The 21,079-nt window shown below is 37.5% G+C and overlaps 4 protein-coding genes across 9 annotated transcripts in view; 3 read left to right on the top strand and 1 right to left on the bottom strand.

The window, feature by feature from the left end:
• Window positions 1–21,079, top strand: part of LOC5564596 (neurogenic protein mastermind) — a 426,767-nt gene that overhangs the window by 273,542 nt on the left and 132,146 nt on the right. Inside the window, exon 1 of one of the 6 annotated variants that reach the window (XM_021849173.1) lies at window positions 672–1,389. The exons of the other annotated variants lie outside the window; for them this stretch is intronic. Within the exon in view, the coding sequence (XP_021704865.1) occupies window positions 1,378–1,389 (12 nt within the window). The 5' untranslated portion in view covers window positions 672–1,377. Of the gene's footprint in view, window positions 1–671; window positions 1,390–21,079 lie in introns of those variants that run through there. 6 annotated transcript variants of the gene reach the window in all.
• Window positions 6,734–7,983, bottom strand: LOC5564577 (soma ferritin). The gene is made up of 2 exons (XM_001648888.2): window positions 7,676–7,983; window positions 6,734–7,607 (listed from the first exon to the last, which is right to left on the bottom strand). Exons 1-2 carry the CDS (start codon window positions 7,767–7,769, stop codon window positions 7,030–7,032), a joined length of 672 nt encoding a protein of 223 aa, XP_001648938.1. The 5' UTR covers window positions 7,770–7,983; the 3' UTR covers window positions 6,734–7,029.
• LOC5564585 lies at window positions 16,862–17,410 on the top strand. The gene is made up of 2 exons (XM_001648887.2): window positions 16,862–16,922; window positions 16,978–17,410. The coding sequence occupies exons 1-2, from the start codon at window positions 16,863–16,865 to the stop codon at window positions 17,353–17,355; spliced, it is 438 nt and encodes a 145-aa protein (XP_001648937.1). The 5' UTR covers window position 16,862; the 3' UTR covers window positions 17,356–17,410.
• Window positions 19,952–20,632, top strand: LOC5564586 (general odorant-binding protein 99b). The gene is made up of 2 exons (XM_001648885.2): window positions 19,952–20,057; window positions 20,119–20,632. Exons 1-2 carry the CDS (start codon window positions 19,959–19,961, stop codon window positions 20,491–20,493), a joined length of 474 nt encoding a protein of 157 aa, XP_001648935.2. The 5' UTR covers window positions 19,952–19,958; the 3' UTR covers window positions 20,494–20,632.

Below are 21,079 nucleotides of genomic sequence, written 5' to 3'. Positions count from 1 at the left end.
TTTGCACTGCGCTTTACATGGGAAGCGTTTCACGGCGAAAGAGAAATGAAATTCGATAAATTTTGCTCCATAGAAATGGTCGGTTGTAATAACAATGTTTTGCTTTTAATACTAATGGAGCATAAATCACAACCGAACGATGTTGTGCGAATTTCATGCGTGAAAGTTGTGTTCTACTATGAAGTTTCTATGGAGTTCGGGTCACATGTGCATAAGATTTTCAAATAATGTGAATTGATCTACCAAAAGAAGGATGAATGAAACAAATGAAAAACCGAATTTAGTACTATACCATTTAATGCCACTAGAGTTTGTATACTCTGACAGATTCACGTATTTCCACGTCAACAGTACTAAACTCGCACTGTCGAGTTGAAGTCTTGTATACGACACTGAAGATGGCCTAACTGTTGACGTGAATATACGCATATCTGTCAAAGATACAAACTCTACTGGAATTAAATGGTATAGTTATAAATTCGGTTTTCATTTACTTATTTATTAAACTACAATCATCTTCTACAGATAATCTTGATCATAATGAGTAATGAAAAAAAAAAAACAATTATAAAAGCAGACATCCAATGAAACCAACTTCCTAGTGAAATCGTGTAACTCAATTTCATTGTAAAAATTCTCTCCATCAGCAAAAGACGACGCCTGCTTCGTTCCCGTACTTCTCATTCGTAGAAAATATCCCCCATATTCGTACCGAACCAATGTTTTTCCCGATAAAACCCGGCAAACGGATCATCCGAAAATAAAAATCCACCGTGAGCTGTGCGCGCGTGAATCATTCCAGTTCGGCTTAAATCAAAACAAATATCCAATCCGGGTCCGCCGACAAGTGAGTGAAAGACATGTAACAACCCCAAAGCAGTTCAACAAAAAAAAGTAAAGTGGCGCCATCCAGCGGATTGTTCGTGTATTTAGCTTAATCAAAACAAAAACCAGATTTTTGTTTCGAGGGAAAAAAGTGCCACATTTTTGGATATCAAAGAAGCCAAGTGAAATGAAACTAAACCGAGAAAAGATTGCCAAAGAGGTGTAAATTGAGAATAAAAATAAACATTAGTAGCGTCGCGTCGCGTCTTTCCTGCGCGCGTCGTCACCATGACGACCAAACCGGTTAACTGCGATCCGTCGAATAGTTCTATCAAGTGACGCTGCCCTTAATCTGGAAGAATGAAAGCGGCGACGCGGCAATGTCCGATGCTCCAAATATTGTTGGCAGAGCGCTGTTTTTTTTTCCTGTCTATATATTTTCTATAAATAACAACGATACAATCGCGTGAACGAACCACCTCTCACTCAGTTTTCCATCGGATACTCCCGAATATCACACCAGGAGCGGAAAATCCCCAAGAGCCGTTATTAATGAACGTTTGGGTAAATATCGCATGAAATTATTGTTATTGCTATGGCCGAAGATTTATTTTCGGTAATGACATTTATTGGAAAGCTAGAGGAAATTTTGTACCGGTCGATTGGCAGTAGCCTGTGATGCTAGATCTACGGAGCATTATGTAGATCTATGGAGACTATAGAACTACGGAATCAACGTTAATCAACATTTTTCTATACAAACTTATCTTTGCGTTTACATACTGACGACAAGTATTCTATTTTCTTAATTATCGATTTAATTTGGCTTAAGGTTTAGGCTGTTGCAATACAGGAAGTGATTAAAATGAAGAACAAATAATTACTAGAGAAATTTGGAAAGCAGAAAATTTCAAAAATAATCAGAAGCTTCAAGAAACAGTTTGACATCTAGATAAAAAATCTCAGAATAAGTAGAATGTATACTGATAAAAATACCAATTTACGGGTCAAAATACCAATAAAGTGGAAACGGGTCAAAACTTAGTAATACTTCTAACGATTCTTCAAGAAGTTGTTCCAGGACTCGCATAATAAATTGCTGCTATAATTCATTCATTGAATTCTTCAGGATTTTTTTTAGAAATGCAATAATCATGCAGTAATTCTACTGGGAACCCCTCTAGATTTATTTATTTATTTTTCTAGAAATTATTTCAACATTAAGATTTCCCTTTGGGGTTACTCGAAAAATTGTCTTGCGATGATATAAATAATAATTGAGCGATTGCGTAAAAAGTATCAGTAATCTATGGTCGTGCTCATGAATTCATTTCATGTTTTTATCGTTTACCAGAAGGATTCCCTTGATCATCTCTTTTCCATATCCAAGCTCCCAGTGTTTTCTTGTAGAAGTGCAGAGGACCCAACGGCTTCCAGCAAGTAACACGTCAATATTTCATTCTCATCCCCAAATTGACCTTCATTCAGACGCACCCAACATCATTATTGATTCTCATAATGAGAGCACTAGTACTTACATATTCTATCGATCCTGAGTAGCATCTTTTGATTCACTGTATAAGAACAGCTGTTTTTGCAATAACAATTATGCGCATGTTGTACACGATAATCAACGAGACAGTTCGAAAAGTCTGTCAAATAATCTTTCAAAAATAGTCTAGATTTTCTAGTTGGACTTGGTAAGGAAACGTTCAAAATTTCCGTTATACCCAATGAAATGAATTTCAGTATTTTTCAAAGGAATTTAAACTTTTTTCCCCGCAAAACTTGTTTCTGTGGAAAATTTCATAATATTTTTCTGAATAAGCGTGGGGAATGCATGAAGAATTCCTACAGGATTGAATTAAATATTACTCAGGGAATTTCATCAAAAATATATTAAGTTCTCAGAGTAACTGATAAAAATGTGAAACAATTAAATTTCGTAAGATGTTTTTGGATGGCTTTCTTAGTCAAAGGATCATGAATGAGATTTTTTTTACTTTGCCGACGTTTCAACGATAGGTTGTAGCCTTTTTAAAGGGTCGTATTGTTTATCGTCTATCGTTACAGCATACTTCTAATCATTTTAGTTTTATAAGAGAGTCGTTTTCATGCCTGTTGATAAATTGGAGGATAATTTCGGAGAGGTTTTTCCTGTCTCACAACACTATAACGGCTGCTTTCAAAATATGAATACAAATAACATTTCTGAAAAAAAAAATCCTCTTTATTTTATGAAACAAAAAATAATTATAAAATGACTCATGTTGAAAATTGTTGATATCGGTGCACTCTGAAATATCATTATTATAAATGTATTGTTCACAATTATTTTGTGCATATCATTTGAATATCAAGGGTCAATCGTGTGCAATTCACTAATGTAGCTGAAAAGTCGTCCTCGAATTCCTGTAAATTTTGGTGTTCTATAGATTTCTCATTTTCTTATATCGTACTGATAACTTGCCATTTTAACTGCTTAATTTAAGGCTAAACTTAACCCATCAGTGATATCTATAGTCTATCGCCATCAATGCACTTGTGATGGAGTAGACAGCATGATGTTGATGTGATATAGATTGATCCGAATTGTATCTCAGTCGGCCTGTACAAATCAGCAAATTTGCAGCGTTGATAGTGACAGCGTGCAACTCTGTTTTCTTCGAAAATTGAACGAGCCTTTTTAAACATATGATTTTTAATTCCGGAGAAATACGGGTTGAGAAATTGGGCACTACACAACGAATGTTTCTTTCAACATAATTAGTAGATTGATTACCAACCTTAATTTTCATTTCTACAGGCATTCATCTAGCTTTTGTTTTTGGGATTCCTTTAAAAATGTCTTCATTAATTGCTCGTGAAATTCTTCCAGCGATACCACGAGTATTTTCCGAAGTATTTCTCCGCAGATCTCTAGAAGAACTTCCGCGGATTTTTCTAAGGATTTCTTTCATAAATTTACTCAAAGATTCCTCTAGAATTATCTTTTTGAGTTGCTCCACATATATTTGCAAAATTTCTTCATGCTTTTATTCTGTTTCCACCTAGAGTTTCTTCGAAGGTTTCAGAATATTTCCCTTTCTCGGAATATCATTCCTCCGAGAATTTTCTTCAAAAATTTCACTTAGGTATTCATTCTTCCATCTCCTGAAAAACTCTGTGAAAATACGTTTCGGTATTCCTCCGGAAATTTCTCCTAAGATTATCCCAGATATGTTTCAAGAAACTGCATTTGGCGGCATCCACAAATTACGTAACGCACTAGGGGGATGGAGGGAGTAGGCTCAAGCGTTACGGCTTATACACAAATTAAAAATTTTTCATACAAAAAGCGTAACGTAGGGGGGAGGGAGGGAGTAAAAAAAATCCAATTTTAACGTTACGTAATAAATGGACGCTACTAGAGTGTCCATCCCGGGACATCCCGGGACATCCCGGGACAAAAAATCACGGGATTTGACAAATTTCGGGATTTCCCGTTTCCCGGGATTTTATTTATGACATCCCGGGAACCCCTGGATTTCCGAAATGCATGTAGAATTTGATGAAAACCACTAATTTTCAATGAAAAACAATGACATTTTTCCTCACTATCAACCTCATTTCGTAAAATACAAAAGCATAATGAAAAAGAGAATAAACGAGTAACTATGTTCATGAAAAGATCAATTTACCTAGTAAGAAACACATATTTTAATTTATCTAGTTGCAAAGTTTTAATAAACCCTAAAAGCTTATGCTGAGATAACAAATTTGAAAGTACACCTAAACCGCCGCAAATTGCAAGTCAGTACCATCTGTAAAAAGTAGGCATTGAGAAAATTTAGAGAAGTTTTCAATTTCGTTTTCCATACAAATATCCCAGGAGATTGGAACATGTTTCGATCTCAATGAAACTTTCATAATTTGCTTTTCCTTCCGTTAACTTTCCAAGAAAAATATAAAGATGACCAAATAACGATTCATTCTTGTGTTACACGATACGAAAATCTGCAGTGGGACTGACATGCGTTCACTGTTCATTATGGGATAACTCGAATTGGTGTTTTTTCCTTAATTTTACTGAACAAAAAGTGATTTCTCATTAGTGCAGATGAAAGATCATTAGAAGATATAACGAAAACTGATATCAACTCAATTTAGTCCAAAACGCAGATGGGACTGACTTGCGATTCACAGTAGTAAACTTCAGTCAATAATTTTCAGTAGTTAAATCTCAAGGTGCAATAATTGCTTTAAATTTATGACTTAAGTTTTTATCATACTTCCATTATTCATAAGTGTTGAAGAGAATTTGAAAAAAATCCAGCAAACCCGTAATTAGTCAAACTAAGTTTTGATTTTTGTCAGGTTACTTCATCAGAATAAGAAAGTCTTATCTGAAATGTTATTTGCTATATTTAACATATTATTTTGAAAAGTTACATTATCTGTTTTTCATTGAAAAAATTGTATTGTTAAATTTGTACTTCCATTTCAACCGAAATGCTTGTTTTATTGAAAATTTGATAAATCTCGGGATCCCGGGACGAGCAAAATGGCCGGGAAATGGACACTCTAGACGCTACCTTTGAAGTTTCTCCATGACTTATTCAAGGAATATGACCAGCGTTGTCTGCAAAAAGTCGTCATACATTTTATGACTACTTTATTTATTAATTTGTTTTCAGGTATTCTTCCATCGGCCCTCTTGGAATGGTCCCTAAACTGCTTTTAGAGATACCCCGATACATTTGTTACAAATTCCTTCAGGGATTCCTCCAGAAGTTCTTTTAATGATCCCTAAATTGATACCCCCAGAAACACCTCTTGAAATTTCTGCGTGATTCCGTGAAGATTTTTTTCAGTGCTTTTGCCCTCCAAAAAGTCTTTAGAGTTTCCTTTTCATTCCGAAATCTATCCTACTGTAAATACTCCTTACTAGGAGTCCTTAGGGTTTCAGATAATTCAGATAGACCTACAAGACTTCTTTCTGTAGGCTTTGTTCAGGGACTGTTCCAGAAGTTTTTGTCTTGCTTTTTATAAGATTCCTACGAAAACATATTTCGGTGTTTTCAAATCCTGCTGAAATTATCTAAAAAATATTCTACGCATTTTTTCTTTTAAATATTCTTGTAAAGTGACCAGCTTTTCAATAAATTTCCTACGAACTTTCCAAAGAAATACAGAGTTTTTTTTTGTTGGAATCCCTTAAGAATATAATAAAATGAGTTGTTCCAGTAATTCTTATTAAGAACGTATAAAATGAGAAGTTTGTAGGGATTCTTAGTGGAAGATGTCACCTTCATTCTTTATATTTGTTAGAAAATTTCTTCTGCCTTCCCTTTCAAAGTTAATTGAAAATGACACCCAGTATATGTATATATTTTTTTTTTTGAAGGGGCCCAGATAGCCGTAGCGGTAAACGCGCAGCTATTCAGCATGACCATGCTGAGGGTCGTGGGTTCGAATCCCGCTGGTCGAGGATCTTTTCGGGTTGGAAATTTTCTCGATTCCCAGGGCATAGAGTATCTTTGTACCTGCCACACGATATACACATGCAAAAATGGTCAATCGGCAAAGAAAGCTCTCAGTTAATAACTGTGGAAGTGCTCATAAGAACACTAATCTGAGAAGCAGGCTTTGTCCCAGTTGGGACGTAACGCCAGAAAGAAGAAGAAGTTATAGTTATTTCTGTTTCGCTGTAAAATAGAAAATACAATTAAGTTTCCCTTACTTGATATTTCGTATATCCAATTAGAGAATCATAGTAAAAATTGGATCTCATGGCTACCTCGATGGTCTCATGGATCCATCCAGTTGTACTGGTCTTGTATTCTGTACTTGATACCTTCTTAAGCCGATGGTCCCTTCAATCTAGAGTTATGGAAAGTTGACTGTATTTATTTCTCAACACTCAAAATCGGTTTGAGGAATCTAACTTTATTCTATTTGGAATGGATATAACTTGATAACTAAACTGAACGGTTTTTTACTGCAGAATTTATTACGTCTATTATTGGCAATCTTTTTACCGTGAAAGTAAAATCTACAGATGCCCTGAAAATCCGGCATCGCTGGCAGTAGCTCGAGATAAGTTCACACATTGACGCACCGTAAAGATCTAATGCCGACGATAAGTCGGACGTGCTCTTCCTCACAATCCCCTATCAGTTTCTAGTAGGTAAAAGATAATTGCACACGCGTGACCACATGACTTCACTCCACCGTCTTCAGATACTGATCGAACAGGTGCAGTCCCATGTCTCTCGTGTTCTTATCGACATTAAGGATGTCCTCCAGCTGGTGGATGTAGCCGGTGAGCTTCCGGACCGAATCGGCGCGACCCTGCACGATTTTCTCGTCGAAGAAGTGCGCCACGTCCGGATCGTACTGCGGCGGACTCTGATGGGCAACGGAACTCTTCCTGTGGATGGCATGCGTCGTCTCGGCAACCAACTTCTCGTACTCCATGGCCAACTTGAGCGATTTGTGTTCTTCGGCCAGCGTGGGATCGGCCAAAGATCGCAGTTCGTGGTTGGCGTATTTGTAGCCTGCATTCAGCTTTGCCCGATGTCCCCGCTTGCTTTGATACTTCATCAGTGCTATCGCGTCTGCCCAGGCCTTATCGGCGATGTTGCGATACAGCTTCTCGAATCCAGGGCGATCCTTGTTGTGCTGGTTGAAGGCCGTCGACAGGAACAGGAAGTCGTACGATTGGTCCAACAGCTGCGTAGTGAGATCGGCGATGTCCGTTGTCACGTATGCGTATCCGGAAAACCGCGCCGTGCATTTCTCTGGAACAGAACAACAAAATTTTATTTTAAGGAGGACAAACCACACGTCCGATTCGGTAGAAACTCACTCATGTTCGTCAAGCAGGATTGATCCGTTACGGCAGCGTTAACTGCCGCCACTGTAACCAGGACAAAAATCGTCACTTTTACAAAGAGCGCCATAGTTTAGTGCTTCTTTCTCCGGCCTAAGCTCTATCCCGTAGAAACTCGCGCAGCGAAATGTGAAACTAGGTTGAATGGACAAGTGCTTATTAATAAAAAATGCCGGTGTGGCCCGAAAATTCCTAGCACAAAGCCTTTATCAAGCGGTGTTCAATTGAGCTGGATGAATCCATACAGCCGACGACAACGACTAGAAGGGTAGCTTATCGGCTCTCGTCTCGAATTCGTCCAATGGGAAAGTGTTGTTTCATCGCATCGTCGGTCGGGTCGTAAGCTTGCGATGAGAATCGGTGATTCCGACTGAGAGATAGCTGGTGGCGGGGAAAGGTACTTGACTTTGTAGAGGCCGAGCGGAACTTGCTACTGTTTGATGGGGGCGATTATTGCATTGGCGTATGACCCGATTAGAAATGGATGACATGTTTAACTGTTTTCTAATATTTTATCTATGATGATGATATAAGCTGCCATCTATTGTAGCAAGGTATCCAAAAACACTCTCCTTCCAGAAGTAAACGCACACAAACAGTCGTACAATCAAGCTCTTGATTGGCAATAAATGGAAAGAAGAGCCCGCATTTTTTAAACGATATGTTAGCGATAGAAATTTTAATTATTTAGTCTTTATGCAGAAACTAATTCGTTTTTTTTTGTTTCTTCTTCCAGGTAATTATAAGATTTTCATCCTAGGGGTGGCGCAATTAGATCGATGAAACTCATGGTATGATAAACGATTCGTATTACGAATCTAGGTAATAAAGGGAATATATGTTCAGGCCATGATCTAATGTAGTGGTTTTCAACGTTTGTCGAGTGATTAGAGTCCGCGACTACAAAGCGAAACCATGCTGAAAGTGACTGGGTCCGATTCCCGGTCGCAATAAGATCTTTTCGTAATGGAAATTTTCTTGATTTCCCTGGGTAAAGAGTATCATCGTACCTGCCAAACGATATACGAGTGCAAAAATGGCAACATTAGCAAAGAAAGCTCTCAGTTAATAACTGTGGAAGAGTTTATTGAACACTAAGCTGAGCAGCAGGCTCTGTCCCAATGAGGACGACATGCCAAGAAGAAGAAAAAGAAGAAGAAGAAGACTTCCCCGAATGCCAGTTCCTCGAATGCAAGTTCCTCGAATGACCCGTTTCTCCGAAAAATGATGCGGTACAATCAAGCGCAATAGTCTTTCGTGATAGGGTGCTGAAAGAACGATAAGCAATCAAAAAAAGGAGATATTTGATCATTCTCGACTAAACACATAATGCCAAAAGTTTTGAGGACGAAATTCGAAAGAACTGTCTACCAAAGATATATTTAGAAATCATTCGGAAAATCACTCTTCCTCAAAAATTGTTGTCTTATGTTTATGGTATTCATATTTAAACAATATTGCATTAATATCGATTTCTTTAACAAGTTTTGGAGTTCACAAAAATCTTTTTTTTAAGATCTTAGATCTTACTAGAAATTATTTGAAGGTTTTATTAACCATCCGTAGTATATCTATCTATATAGAAAAAATGCCAAAAATCTAATCTGGAGTTCTCTTGACTACTTCCAAAAAGTTCGCTGAAGTTCCAAGCAAGGTTTCGGAAAAAAATAACATTTTAAGAAATTACAGTCAATTCTCCCTTACTCGATATTGAAGAGACCATCGAGTTAGGGCGGTATTGAGTTACAGAATACGAAATCAGTGCAAATGGGATTTAAGGGACCATCGAGTTAGCCATGAAAACCAACTTTCACTATGGTTCTCTAACTTGGTATCGAGATACAGAATATCGAGTAAGGAAGAGTTGACTATAGTAAGAAGTACCTCAAGTGATATACATAATTTGATTTCATACAGGAATTACACTTAAACCTTATTGTGAGGCATAGATTGCACTGTGTTGGGTAGTGGCAATATAATTAATCGCAGCAAGCAGTCTGATGCATTGAGCATATTCTTTCTGACTTGCGAATCGACACTTGCCTGGGTAAGTTGTGTATGCATCATGTGCAGAGTGATTCCTCTCCATCGATAATCCAAACTCCACACTAGACCTATTCATATTTTCAAAAATGTCTGAAAACTCCCCAGTCAACCAATACTTTGATTTTTCATTGCGAAATGAACTTCTGGCCAAAATTTCACTCCGTTTAGAGTAAATTTAGCTGTGCTTCAAATCAATTATGTGTTTTTGGGCTATTTTCAAGCTTTAAAAAACCATAACTACCGAACGAAACATCAAAATTTATCGGAAATACTTCTACATAGTAGTTTATCCAATTCTACGAACTTTTGCCGAACATAATTTTATGATTGGAGCAAGTTTTAACATAGTTTGGTTGAGATTTATATCTCGAGGTTCTTGAAAATCTCTTTTTTTGGGAATTGTTTTCAATGAAAATTTCGGATTTTTAATTTCCAGACATGATGACAATGCATATCTAAAAGTCAATCCCGTTGGAAGTAAACATTTATCTTACGAAAATAAATTGTAAAAAATAGGTAATTATGAAGCACATTTGTAAATCCACTGTGGGTGAGCCAAGAGCACCACCATGAGCTTCAATGAATACAAAAAATGAACACGTTAGCACTGCCTTTTCTCAGTCGATGATGATGATTGTTTTCAAATCGTTCTAAATGATCAGTGAAATGCGATCAAAACAATCATCACTCGGAAAGAAAAAGCAATGCTAACTTGTTCAATTCATTCGTTTCCGGTACATGTGTCATGCATGATTTAACTATCATCAGGTTGCGATGCGGTGCTCGATCTTTGGGCATTTATTGTAATTTATTGCCTTTAGCAACATGTAATCTGTTGATGGTCAATGAATTCATAAATGTATTATGTTTGATTCCCGTTGACTAGCGTCTGAAAAAATAACACCAATGCATGTTTTATATGCCATGTATATTGAGAGAACTGTAATTTCTGGGTACTGCGGAGTACAAATTTGGATCAAACAATGTTAAAACTCAATTTAATCTTGTTAGCGTGTTCGACAAACTTGAACAGAATAGAATTAGCTTTCAAATAGTGGTAATAGCAAGTGGTTTTGATTTTCCACATGCTAGTTATGATTTTTCAAACCTTGAAATAAGCCCAAAAACACATTTTCAACTTGAAGCATACTGAAATCTTTATCAAATGAGCTGAAAATTTGACCAGACATTGTTCTTAGCATGAGAATTTCGAATACTGCTTGACCGGTAGATTTCCAGACATTTTTTTAAATATGAACAGGTCTACTCCACACTTATCACCTCAATATAAGTTTAAAAACAATTTGATTTTTTCAATAAAAATCGTGTTTTAGTGCAGCTTTTGTTAAATAACTCGGTCAAAACCATTTTTAGAAAAATGTGTTGTATGAACAGTTTGAAAACAATTAAATTTGCTGTTAAAAAGATTTGGAATCGGTTAAGTATTTATGAAGTTATGCTCCAACAATGATGATTTTTTTAGTAAAATTAGGAAAAATTTGGAGAAAACCATTTTTAACTAAGACTAGCTTCAATTCTAGACAAATTCGATGTTGCACAAAGTTTTTATAAATTTGATTTTGAAAATAATGGTGCTAAAAGTTTGAAATTCGGTTTAAAAATAACGAAGTTATGGTGACTTCACTAAAGATCATATTTTATAACTTGAAAATTCACCTTAAAGACACTTGCGCCACCTCTAAACTTTAATATGTTTAGCTCAAACTTTGAGGTTCCTCTTCAAACCCCTCTACCGGTAGCTTTATTTTTTACCGCTAAAATAATATTCAAATCGCGATAACTTTTTTGTTTCTCGATATTTCTGCACATTTTTTTTCACAATCCTTCAAAAAATTTTTTTTGTTTTAGAATATGTGTTGATATTGATGATCATCTGGATCTGGAGATATTCCAAAATTCCTTGGGGACCGACGCGTAGACATAACCCACCTATATATCTTAGGCTACAGAGTTTTTATCGTATTCGGATAGTCACACCTCGAAATGATATATTAATGCGAGTATGTTGTAAAAAAAAGAAGCAATTTGGTGCAGCCGTCTTTGAGTAATGAGCATTTATGTTTCTGGTACCACGCTGGACAAATAAAAGTCTTAAAAACCTCATATCGTAATTTCCAGATTTCTCCAAGAATACTGAACCGATTTGTATGATTTTTTCAGAGTAGCTCCTTATAATCTTGCATTGTATAGCACACATTTTATTTTTTTATGTATTGGCCAAAAACATATAAAATGTCTTGATATGGAGAATGTCAGTCCCTCAAGGAACGTCGGAATATCTTCAAAACTAGATCACCAATGATTATTATCAACACGGGTTCTCAAACTTGAAGAGTTTTTTGAGATCTTGTCGAAAAATGGTGCAAAAATATCGAGAAACAAAAAAGCTATCGTGATTTGAATATTTTTTTAGCGGTAAAAAAATGAAGCTGCCGGTAGAGGGGTTAATGTGTTTTGAATTCATAATAGCACACGAATTTTTGGTTTTGAGAACTTTTGAAAAATAAGCCGCACCCTACTCACCAGTCGTTTCATAAGGCTAGGTTGCATGTCTGGGCAAAACTTTGAAGAAATCGTAGGGCGTCTTTTAATGTTACGCTCTATCGATGTTGTGATTCCACAAATTCAAAGGAAATAAGTGATATTCAAACGGGTTTTCGTTACCGTGATTATCAGAAGGAACATATCATCGAAATTCGGTTCAAAGTTGGTTTGTATAGTAACCTCTGGATGGAGTTTCGAATCACAAGGTCCAAATTTAGAGTTATACCAGGTCCGTCCCACTCGGGCTCCACTTCTAGTACTGTATTTGGCCCCTCGATAGTGCAAAATGTACCCAAGTTTGACAGACCGCAGTACACTTTTCACGGCATTCTAGTTTACCTCATGGGAGTTCTGTTTGATCTTTCGACCTTGACGCTTGCTTTTGCCGGAGCGAGCGACGAGGGCAGGATCAAACATGTCGCGCGTCGATCTCGTAAGTGAAAAAGTGGCGTGATCGGGGAGTTCGGTTGGAGTAAGTTAAAAAGTGCCGTGATCGGTTCGTTCTTTTTGATCTTTCGACGACCTTGACGCTTGCTCCTGGGTAGTGCGTCAAGAAAGCCCGAGCTGTCGTCCGTGTTTTTTTTTCGGGTCGCGCGCCTATTTTTTTTTCTGAGTGCTAGCCGAGCAAACGAGTGAAGCTGAAAGTGGATTGTGGCTGCTCAGTCAAGGATAACGAATCAATTGGTGAGCTCGTTTCAAGCTACTATTTCTAATCTATAAAATATGTATGACTGCACATTTAATCGTTACAATGGTGGGATGTAAATATGATGTTTCAACAAACTATGGATGGTTCGTCACTGTGACACAAACTCTAATTCATGATTTATTTATGTTTAACATTTTTTTTTTCAGAACACCCCGTATATACCTTTATTTTTGTAATTAAAAAAAACTTTGAACGGTTCGACACTACAAGTGTAGACTTGCGAAAGGTTCACTTTATTCAACAAACTTTGGATGGTTCGCCACTGTAAGTGTCGGCATAAGAATAAGAGTGTTCTATGATGTCCCAACCAATTGAGTCTTTTGTTTCTTTTCAAATGAGTAAAATATAATAACACATGCTTTCGTACTGACAGCTGTAGGAATGTTACATTTAGGTATTTGTTCAACAAACTTTGAATGGTTCGTCACCTCAAGTGTCGGCATAATTTTCCTCTACATAGAAATTATATGAACAATTATATTTACGTATAAGCATGTATATATCTCACAAATCATTGTTTATCATGGTCTAATCGCTTATCAAAGTGAATCCTTTGACCCAACGATCCTCCCCATTAACAAACATCCCTCCCAGTAACCTTTGTGGAGATGCAGAGGCAAACACGGTCTCCAAATAGCAAAGGTTACACACTAACATTCCTTCCCTCAATCCCACCTGACTGCAAGGACGTGGCCGGCGCCGTTATTGACCTTGTATAAATAGAGGCACTGAATTATGCACACTGAAGAAGATTATGGCCAATCCCAGCTGAAATTCTAGTTGATTCTTTGTGCATTTTCACTGACTTCGGTCAATCACGGAATAGCAACCATTGATATGTGTAGTCAGTCTAAGCTAAGCTAAGCATTCTAGTTTACCTCATGAGCCATAATATTTTGGGCAACTGCAAGGGACATGGGTCTTTAATTTGTCTTCGGTTATACCATTAAAATTTGATTTTAAATCAATTAAAGAGACCTTCAAATATCGTTGTAATGTAGTCAATGATAAACTGCAGTTACAGGTCATAGAATTTTTTTAAAGTTCACTTGGTTTTTGGGGGCTCAAGCGCTTTATGGCATCACGGAGCCATTTTGATCATTTGATTACATTTTTAGTTACACAGTTTTCTAGATGATTGAAATGAAAGCTTGCATAGAAAATATTTAGTTTGTGTGGGATTCGAATCAATTATGGTTGACCAGCATTACAATCACTATGCCACAGAACAATTTACGATTTTCCGGAAACCAAAACTTAAAGTTGCACAGAATTGATAAACTACTTTGTTTTTAACATATTGTAGTTGTTGAACATTTCAATTTCTAGCTACAATATATGCTGAAGTTAAAATGTTGGACACTACCGCCATTTATCAGCCAAACACAGTAATTTTATCATTGGGTTCACATGTCCTCGCGTCTATGATTTTCATCGTGAATTATTTTGAATGTTAAGTCTGTTTGTCTGTGCACAAAAGGTCGGAAGACAAAGTATCTAAATGACTGAAAATCAAAAATAATTTGCTTAGGCAAACTAAATTAATTAAGTATGAAAAATCAAGCTCGACAAGTGTTGCAATTTTAGCTTCAAAAATGAAAAGAAAGGGAAAAATAATTGTAACATTGTATAAGCCCAACTAATCATAAGCAAAGTTTTGCTAAATTCTCTTCAATAAATTTTCGTTTACACATGCCTTGCATTGAAATTAGTTGAATAAGATTGCAATATATTGTACTGTGCAAAAGAGTTAGACTCAGTCAAAAATATAAATATCAGAGAGAAAGATGCATCAAAGAAGGACGGACAGCAGCACACAATCGTAGGTTATATTTTTTTGATGAGTGATGTCATAAAAATTTGATGAAGTTTACCTAGTTATCCAGATACTTTACAGATAGTTTACCTAGTTATACAGATTCCACTATTAATAATAATATAAAATTGGCTCCGTAATGTTGAGCCAATGAAACTTGTGCATAACTTCTGAGAAACGTATTTGAAATTTGTTGTTAAAATCTTTTGCACGATATTAGTAAGCATAGGGAGCCGGATCCTATTCTTGGCATTTTTGATTCACTTGGGCAGTGGAGTTTTTTTCAAAGCTAAAGAGCTTATGTTTGGCCACAATATGCGTCATACTAAAACGCTTCCTACTGCAAAGTTTCAGACAATTTGGTCGAGAAAACCCCCCATGCCAAAGTGAATCATGCAAGTGCCCAAGTGGTTCTGCACCCTGTTTAACCTATTTCAAACTAGAGCTTCTGGTGGTTATGCCTCAAAAAGGCCGTAACTCTAAATTTTGTTCGATCTTGATTCAAAACTCTACTCATTCCACTGCACTTACTAGATAAAGCAACTTTGAACAATTTGAATGAATTTTGATAATATGTTTTTCTGATAATCACGGTAGCGAAAAACCGTTTAAATATCATTGATTTTCTTTGAATTTGTGGCCTTACAACATCAGAAGGGTGTAACTTCAAAGCGGGCCCTATGTTTTTTTTTAAATTTTGCCAAGACATGCAGCTTTGTCATAGCTCAGATTTGATGAAAATTTATTCTGGTAAAAACGGTATGGGAAGCGTCGTGATTTGAATAAAGTACGTAGCTAACACAACTAAATTTGTCAAAATAGTTTTTGTCTTGCGTGTCATCAAAATCTTTCTGAGACAAAAAGAATTGATGAGATCTACGAATTATTTAAAAATCATAATTTGAAATTAATTCCATAGCAATCACTAAAATAACTGCTCCGTTATCGAACATGTGTACAATTTAGGTGAACTCTTATTACATGTTATCATGTCACATGTTATGAATCTTTTCCTGACGGTTATCTGCTCAAAGTCATGAGTTGAATTCTTTGAGGATTCTACACAGAGTCCTGAGAGGATTCTGTTCAAAATCGTGTGAGGATTCTATTCAGAATCTTTTGAGTGTTTGGAAACAGTACTAGTTGGCTTGAAATTTATGTGTCAAATCTTTTTTGGATTGCGTTTTGCCAATGGATTCAAATCAGTTTTTGATCATTTTTAATTGAAATTTTCGTTTTCTGAACGAACAAGCATTTTAGGCACAAATGACGTAATATTGCGTCACATTGCTCACACAACATTTCCGTCAGATTTGATGCAACTTTTCAAGAATAACAAAGTTTTTAAGTGAGAATTTAGTATCAAATTTACGTCATTTCATTTTTCACTTAGAATTCATCATATGTAATTTAGTTTTTTCGTAGTGTGCACCTATTGTCCAGATAGCCGTAGCGGTAAACGCGCAGCTATTTAGCATGACCATGCTGAGGGTCGTGGGTTCGAAACCCGCTGGTCGAGGGACTTTTCGTAAAGGAAATTTTCTCGATTTCCAGGGCATAGAGTATCTTCGTACCTGCCACACGATATACTCATGCAAAAATGGTCAATCGACAAAGAAAGCTCTGAGTTAATAACTGTGGAAGTGCTCATAAGAATACTAATCTAAGAAGCAGGCTTTGTCCCAGTTGGGACGTAACGCCAGAAAGAAGAAGAAGAAGAGGACCTATTGTAATTATTACTAAAACTACTTGAAACCTGAATTAAGTGTTAATAATTTGGTAATTGTTCCAGCTGTTTGTCTGTGCTTTATCAATTGGTTTCTTTTAGAGGTGAATGTACTACACAAATATGTATTTCAATGGACGATGCCATTCATCGAACTGTTTCGCATATTCTGCTACTGCACACTGTTATCACAGAAATGTGTTGCAAATAAAAAAAATCATTAACTTTATCATCGGTGATTGGCCCATCAAAAAGAATCCAATATAAAAGGCAGATTTCTATAATTTGGCAGTCATTCCGTATGCTCAAAGCCATGACTTCAAATCGTTGCTGGATCGCAGTGGCCATCGTTTGCCTGATGGTGAGTTCGTTTCAACTAGAATTTACATAACAAAGCTGAAATGGTATCAATTTAGGGAGTGGCAGCTCAAGCCGGTCCCGATTTTAGGACCAAGCGGGAACAGTATGACCACAGCAAGCAAATGTGCGGCAAGATTCTTCGGACGCCGGCTGCCGACTTGGAGCACTACCTCCGTTCGGATTATCCGGAAAGTCACGACACGGCCTGCTTCATACGGTGTGTTTCCATCCTGAATGGGGGATACGATGATGAGACGGGAGTGAACATGGGTGTGCTGTTCGAGACCTACGGAGGAAGTTTGACCAAGGAGGAATACGCCGATGAAGCAAAGGAATGCCTAGCGTTGCGGGACGAGGTCGAGTGCTACTGCATGAAGGCGTACAAACCGATTCTGTGCCTGAAGGAGCAGTTCAAGAAGCGGAATGTGTTGTAAACAGAAGACTGAATAACCAATTAGTTGATTGTTGAATAAATGAGTTCAATAGGAATATTACAAAGATTATTACTATTCCGGAAGCTTAAGGGGAATTCGAAGAGGCTCATCCTTAAAAACAGCAATAAGAATTTTTCTTAGGATTCTTAGCAAAATTCTCATAGAAAAATGAGAAGATTCCTTAAAGAGGATAATCAATCTATGAATTCTGAGGAAAATCCTTGTCAGGATTCTAAGGAGAAGCTCAGTCAGGAATATGTGAAGAATCTTTTTCAGGATTTTGTGTAGAATTGTCAAAATTCGGAGGAGAATCTTTATCAGAATTCTGAGGAGAACCCTTATCAGGATGCTAAGTAGAATCCTTGTCTGGGTTCTGAACATAATTCTGACAAAAATCCTCACATGATTCTGAGGAGAACCCTTGTCTGAGGAGTCTGATTCTGGGAAGTATTCTTGTCAGGATTACGAGAACAATTCTTATCAGGATTTTGAAGATAATCCTTGTCAGAATTATGAGGAAAATCCTTGTCAGGATTCTTAAGAGATCGTGCCAAATTTTAAGAAAAATCAGAATTCTGAGGATAATTCTTGTCAGGATCCTGAGGAGAATCCTTGTCAGGATCTTGAGCAGAATCCTTGTCAGGATTGTGACAAGAATCATTGTCAGGATTCTAAGGAGAATCCTTCTCAGGAGTCTGAGGAGAATTCTCACAGGATTCTGAGCAGAAGAAAATCTCTCTCTGGATTCTATGGAGATGCCTTCTCAGGATTCTGAGGAGAATCCTTCTCAGGATTCTGAACAGAATCCTTCTCGAGATTCTGAAGAGAATCCTTCTCGAGATTCTAAGGAGAATCCTTGTCAGGATTCTGAGGAGAATCCTCGCAGGATACTGTGGAAAATCCTTGTCAGGATTCTGAGGAGAATCCTTGTCAGGATTCTGAGAAGAGTCCTTGACAAGATTTTGAGGAGAATCTTTGTCAGGATTCTGAGGAGAATCCTCGCAGGATACTGAGCTGAATTCTTGTAAGAATTCTGAGAAGAATCCTCACAGGATTCTGAGGAGAATCTTTGTCAGAATTCTAAGGAGAAACTCGGTCAGGATTATGTGAAGAATTTTTATCAAGATTTTGTGAAGAATTGTCAAAAATTCAGAGGAGAATCCTCATCAGGTTCTGAAGAATATTCTTGTCAGGATTCTGAATGAAATCTTTGTCTGGTTTCTGATAAGAATCTTTCTTTGCCAAAGTTGCCATTTTCGCATTCGTATATCTTGTGGCAGGCACGGTTATACTCTATGCCCAGGGAAACCAAGGAAATTTCCATTACGAAAAGATCCTGGACCGACCGGGAATCGAATCTAGACACCTCCAGCATGGCTTTGCTTTGTAGCCGTGGACTCTAACCACTCGGCTAAGGAAGGCCCCACATTTTAGGAGAATTCTCGTCAAAATTTTGAGGAAAATCCTTGTCAGTTTTTTCATGAGATCGTGCCAAATTCTAAGAAGAATCAGGTTTTGGGGAGAATCCTTGTCAGGTTTCTAAAGAGAAACCTCTCAGGATTCTGTGGAAAATCTTTTTCTCATGATTCTTAAAGAATCCTTTTCAGAATTCTAAAATCCTTGTCAGGCTTTTGAGAGGAATCCTCTTTAGGATTCTGAGGAGAATTCTTGTCAGGATTTTGAGGAGAATCCTTGTCAGAATTCTGAGGAAAATCCTCGCAGGTTTCTTAGGAGAAATTTCGAGGAGAATCGTTGTCAGGATTTTGAGGAGAATTCTTTTCATGATTCTGAGGAGAATCGTCAAAGAATTCTGTGAAGAACCCGCAATGGGTTCTGAGGAGAATCCTTGTCAGGATTTTTAGAAGAATCCTTTTTAGAATTTTGAGACGAAATCTGTTTAGGATTCTGAGGAGATTCCTTGTTCGGATTCTGAGAAGAATCCTTTTCAAGATTCTGAGGATAATCCTCCTCAGGATTTTGAGAGGAATCCTTCTCAGGATTCTGAAGAGAATCCTTCTCACGATTCTGAGGAGAATCCTTCTCCAGAATCTGAGAAAAATTCTTATCTGGATTCTGAGAAGAATCCTTATCAGGATTCTGAAGTAATTCCTTCTCAGGATTCTGAGGAGAATCCTTGTCAGAATTCTGAGAAGAATCCTCACAGGTTTCTCAAGAGAAACCTCACAAGATTCTGAGGAAGATTCCTTGTCAGAATTCTGAGGATAATCCTTGTCAGATTCTGAGAAAAATCCTATTCAGGATTTTGAGGAGAATCCTTCCCAGGATTCTAAAGAGATTCTGAGGAGAATCATTCACTGCATGAGATCCTGAAGAGAATCCTTCTCAAAATACTGAAGAGAACCCTGGAATCAGGATTCTGAAGTGAATCTTTCGCTATTTTCTGAGGAGAATCCTGGACAGGACTGTTCAATTAAATAGATAAAATTCATATGCCGGTCATCTTCATCCTTCGGAACATCGGCCGAGCCGATTTACATTACACTCTCCTAATCATTGAGAAGACTTCTATATGTTGCACCTTTAAGGCCTTATCAGTTTTCGGTCAAAAGTTCACCGCCAATACAGCACATTGATTTGCACTGATGCTCATAATACTTGATCGAAGCAAGCTGGCAGTCTGTAACCACTCCGCCATGACTACACATCGTCTTTTCATTGCAGCAACCCTGCTGGTTCTGCTGGTAAGTTTGGCTCAGAAATTCTCCCGCATAATCCAAGTAATCCACGATTCGAACCATTCAGGTATCGCTAGCCTACGCTTCCGAGGTGCTGACCAAACGGCAACAGTACGACCAGCACAAGCTGATGTGCGGTAAAATAGTTCGCTCCACCAAGGAAGACCGGGAACTCTACAGTCAGTCGCAGTATCCGGAAACGCACGACACGGCTTGCTTCTTGCGGTGCGTATCCATACTGAGCGGATCTTACGACGACGAAACGGGAGTGAATCTGGACGTATTGTACGATGTCTACGGCAAGGGTACAACAGCGGAAGAGTACGCCGAGGAATCGAAAGCTTGCCTGGCGTTGCGGGACGAAGTCGAGTGCTACTGCATGAAGGCGTATAAACCGCTTATGTGCTTGAGGGAGCAGTTCAAGAAGAGGAATACGGCCTAGTTAGAAACATGATATACTCTCAAAATGATATCTTAGGAATACAAAATATTACAAACATAACTGAGAAGCATATTATGTTGTAGTTCAATTCAAGTATTCAATTCAAACATCAATAAATCAGTTCAGTCAGCTTTCTCTATCTCGATGTACAGTTAACTCTCTCTTACTCGATATTCCGTATCTCGATATCGAGTTAGAGAACCATAGTAAAAGTTGATTGCAATGGCTAACTCGATGGTCCCTTGGATCGCATTTGCTCTGGTTTTGTGTTCTACAACTCGATACCTTCCTAACTGGATGGTCCCTTCAATATCGAGTAAGGGAGAGTTGACTGTACCATATTTCGAAATCGAGTTAGAGACCATGGGGGCTCTGCACAAAAATGTACCTCTCCCTTTCACTCTTCCATGAAATTTGTAAACAACAAGGCCAGTAAACGTCAAAATCCCATACAAAATCAAAACAGTGCAGAGGCCACTGTTTTGATTTTGTATTGCATTTTGACGTTTACTGGCCTTGTTGTTTACTAATTTCATGGCAGAGTGAAAGAGAAAGGATGATTTTTGTGCAGAGCCCCATAACAAAA

Source organism: Aedes aegypti, chromosome 3 (genome assembly GCF_002204515.2).
Source record: "Aedes aegypti strain LVP_AGWG chromosome 3, AaegL5.0 Primary Assembly, whole genome shotgun sequence".
Lineage (NCBI taxonomy): Eukaryota > Metazoa > Arthropoda > Insecta > Diptera > Culicidae > Aedes > Aedes aegypti.
This window is presented reverse-complemented; position numbering and strand designations above follow the sequence as displayed.

Excerpts from the sequence above, each read along its gene's own strand:
- LOC5564577 (XM_001648888.2), bottom strand. The coding sequence starts at position 7,769 with ATGGCGCTCTTTGTAAAAGTGACGATTTTTGTCCTGGTTACAGTGGCG. Across the intron at positions 7,608-7,675 it reads ATCCTGCTTGACGAACATGA|AGAAATGCACGGCGCGGTTT; the intron begins GTGAGTTTCTAC and ends GTTCTGTTCCAG.
- LOC5564586 (XM_001648885.2), top strand. The coding sequence starts at position 19,959 with ATGCTCATAATACTTGATCGAAGCAAGCTGGCAGTCTGTAACCACTCC. Across the intron at positions 20,058-20,118 it reads CAACCCTGCTGGTTCTGCTG|GTATCGCTAGCCTACGCTTC; the intron begins GTAAGTTTGGCT and ends CGAACCATTCAG.
- LOC5564585 (XM_001648887.2), top strand. The coding sequence starts at position 16,863 with ATGCTCAAAGCCATGACTTCAAATCGTTGCTGGATCGCAGTGGCCATC. Across the intron at positions 16,923-16,977 it reads TGGCCATCGTTTGCCTGATG|GGAGTGGCAGCTCAAGCCGG; the intron begins GTGAGTTCGTTT and ends GTATCAATTTAG.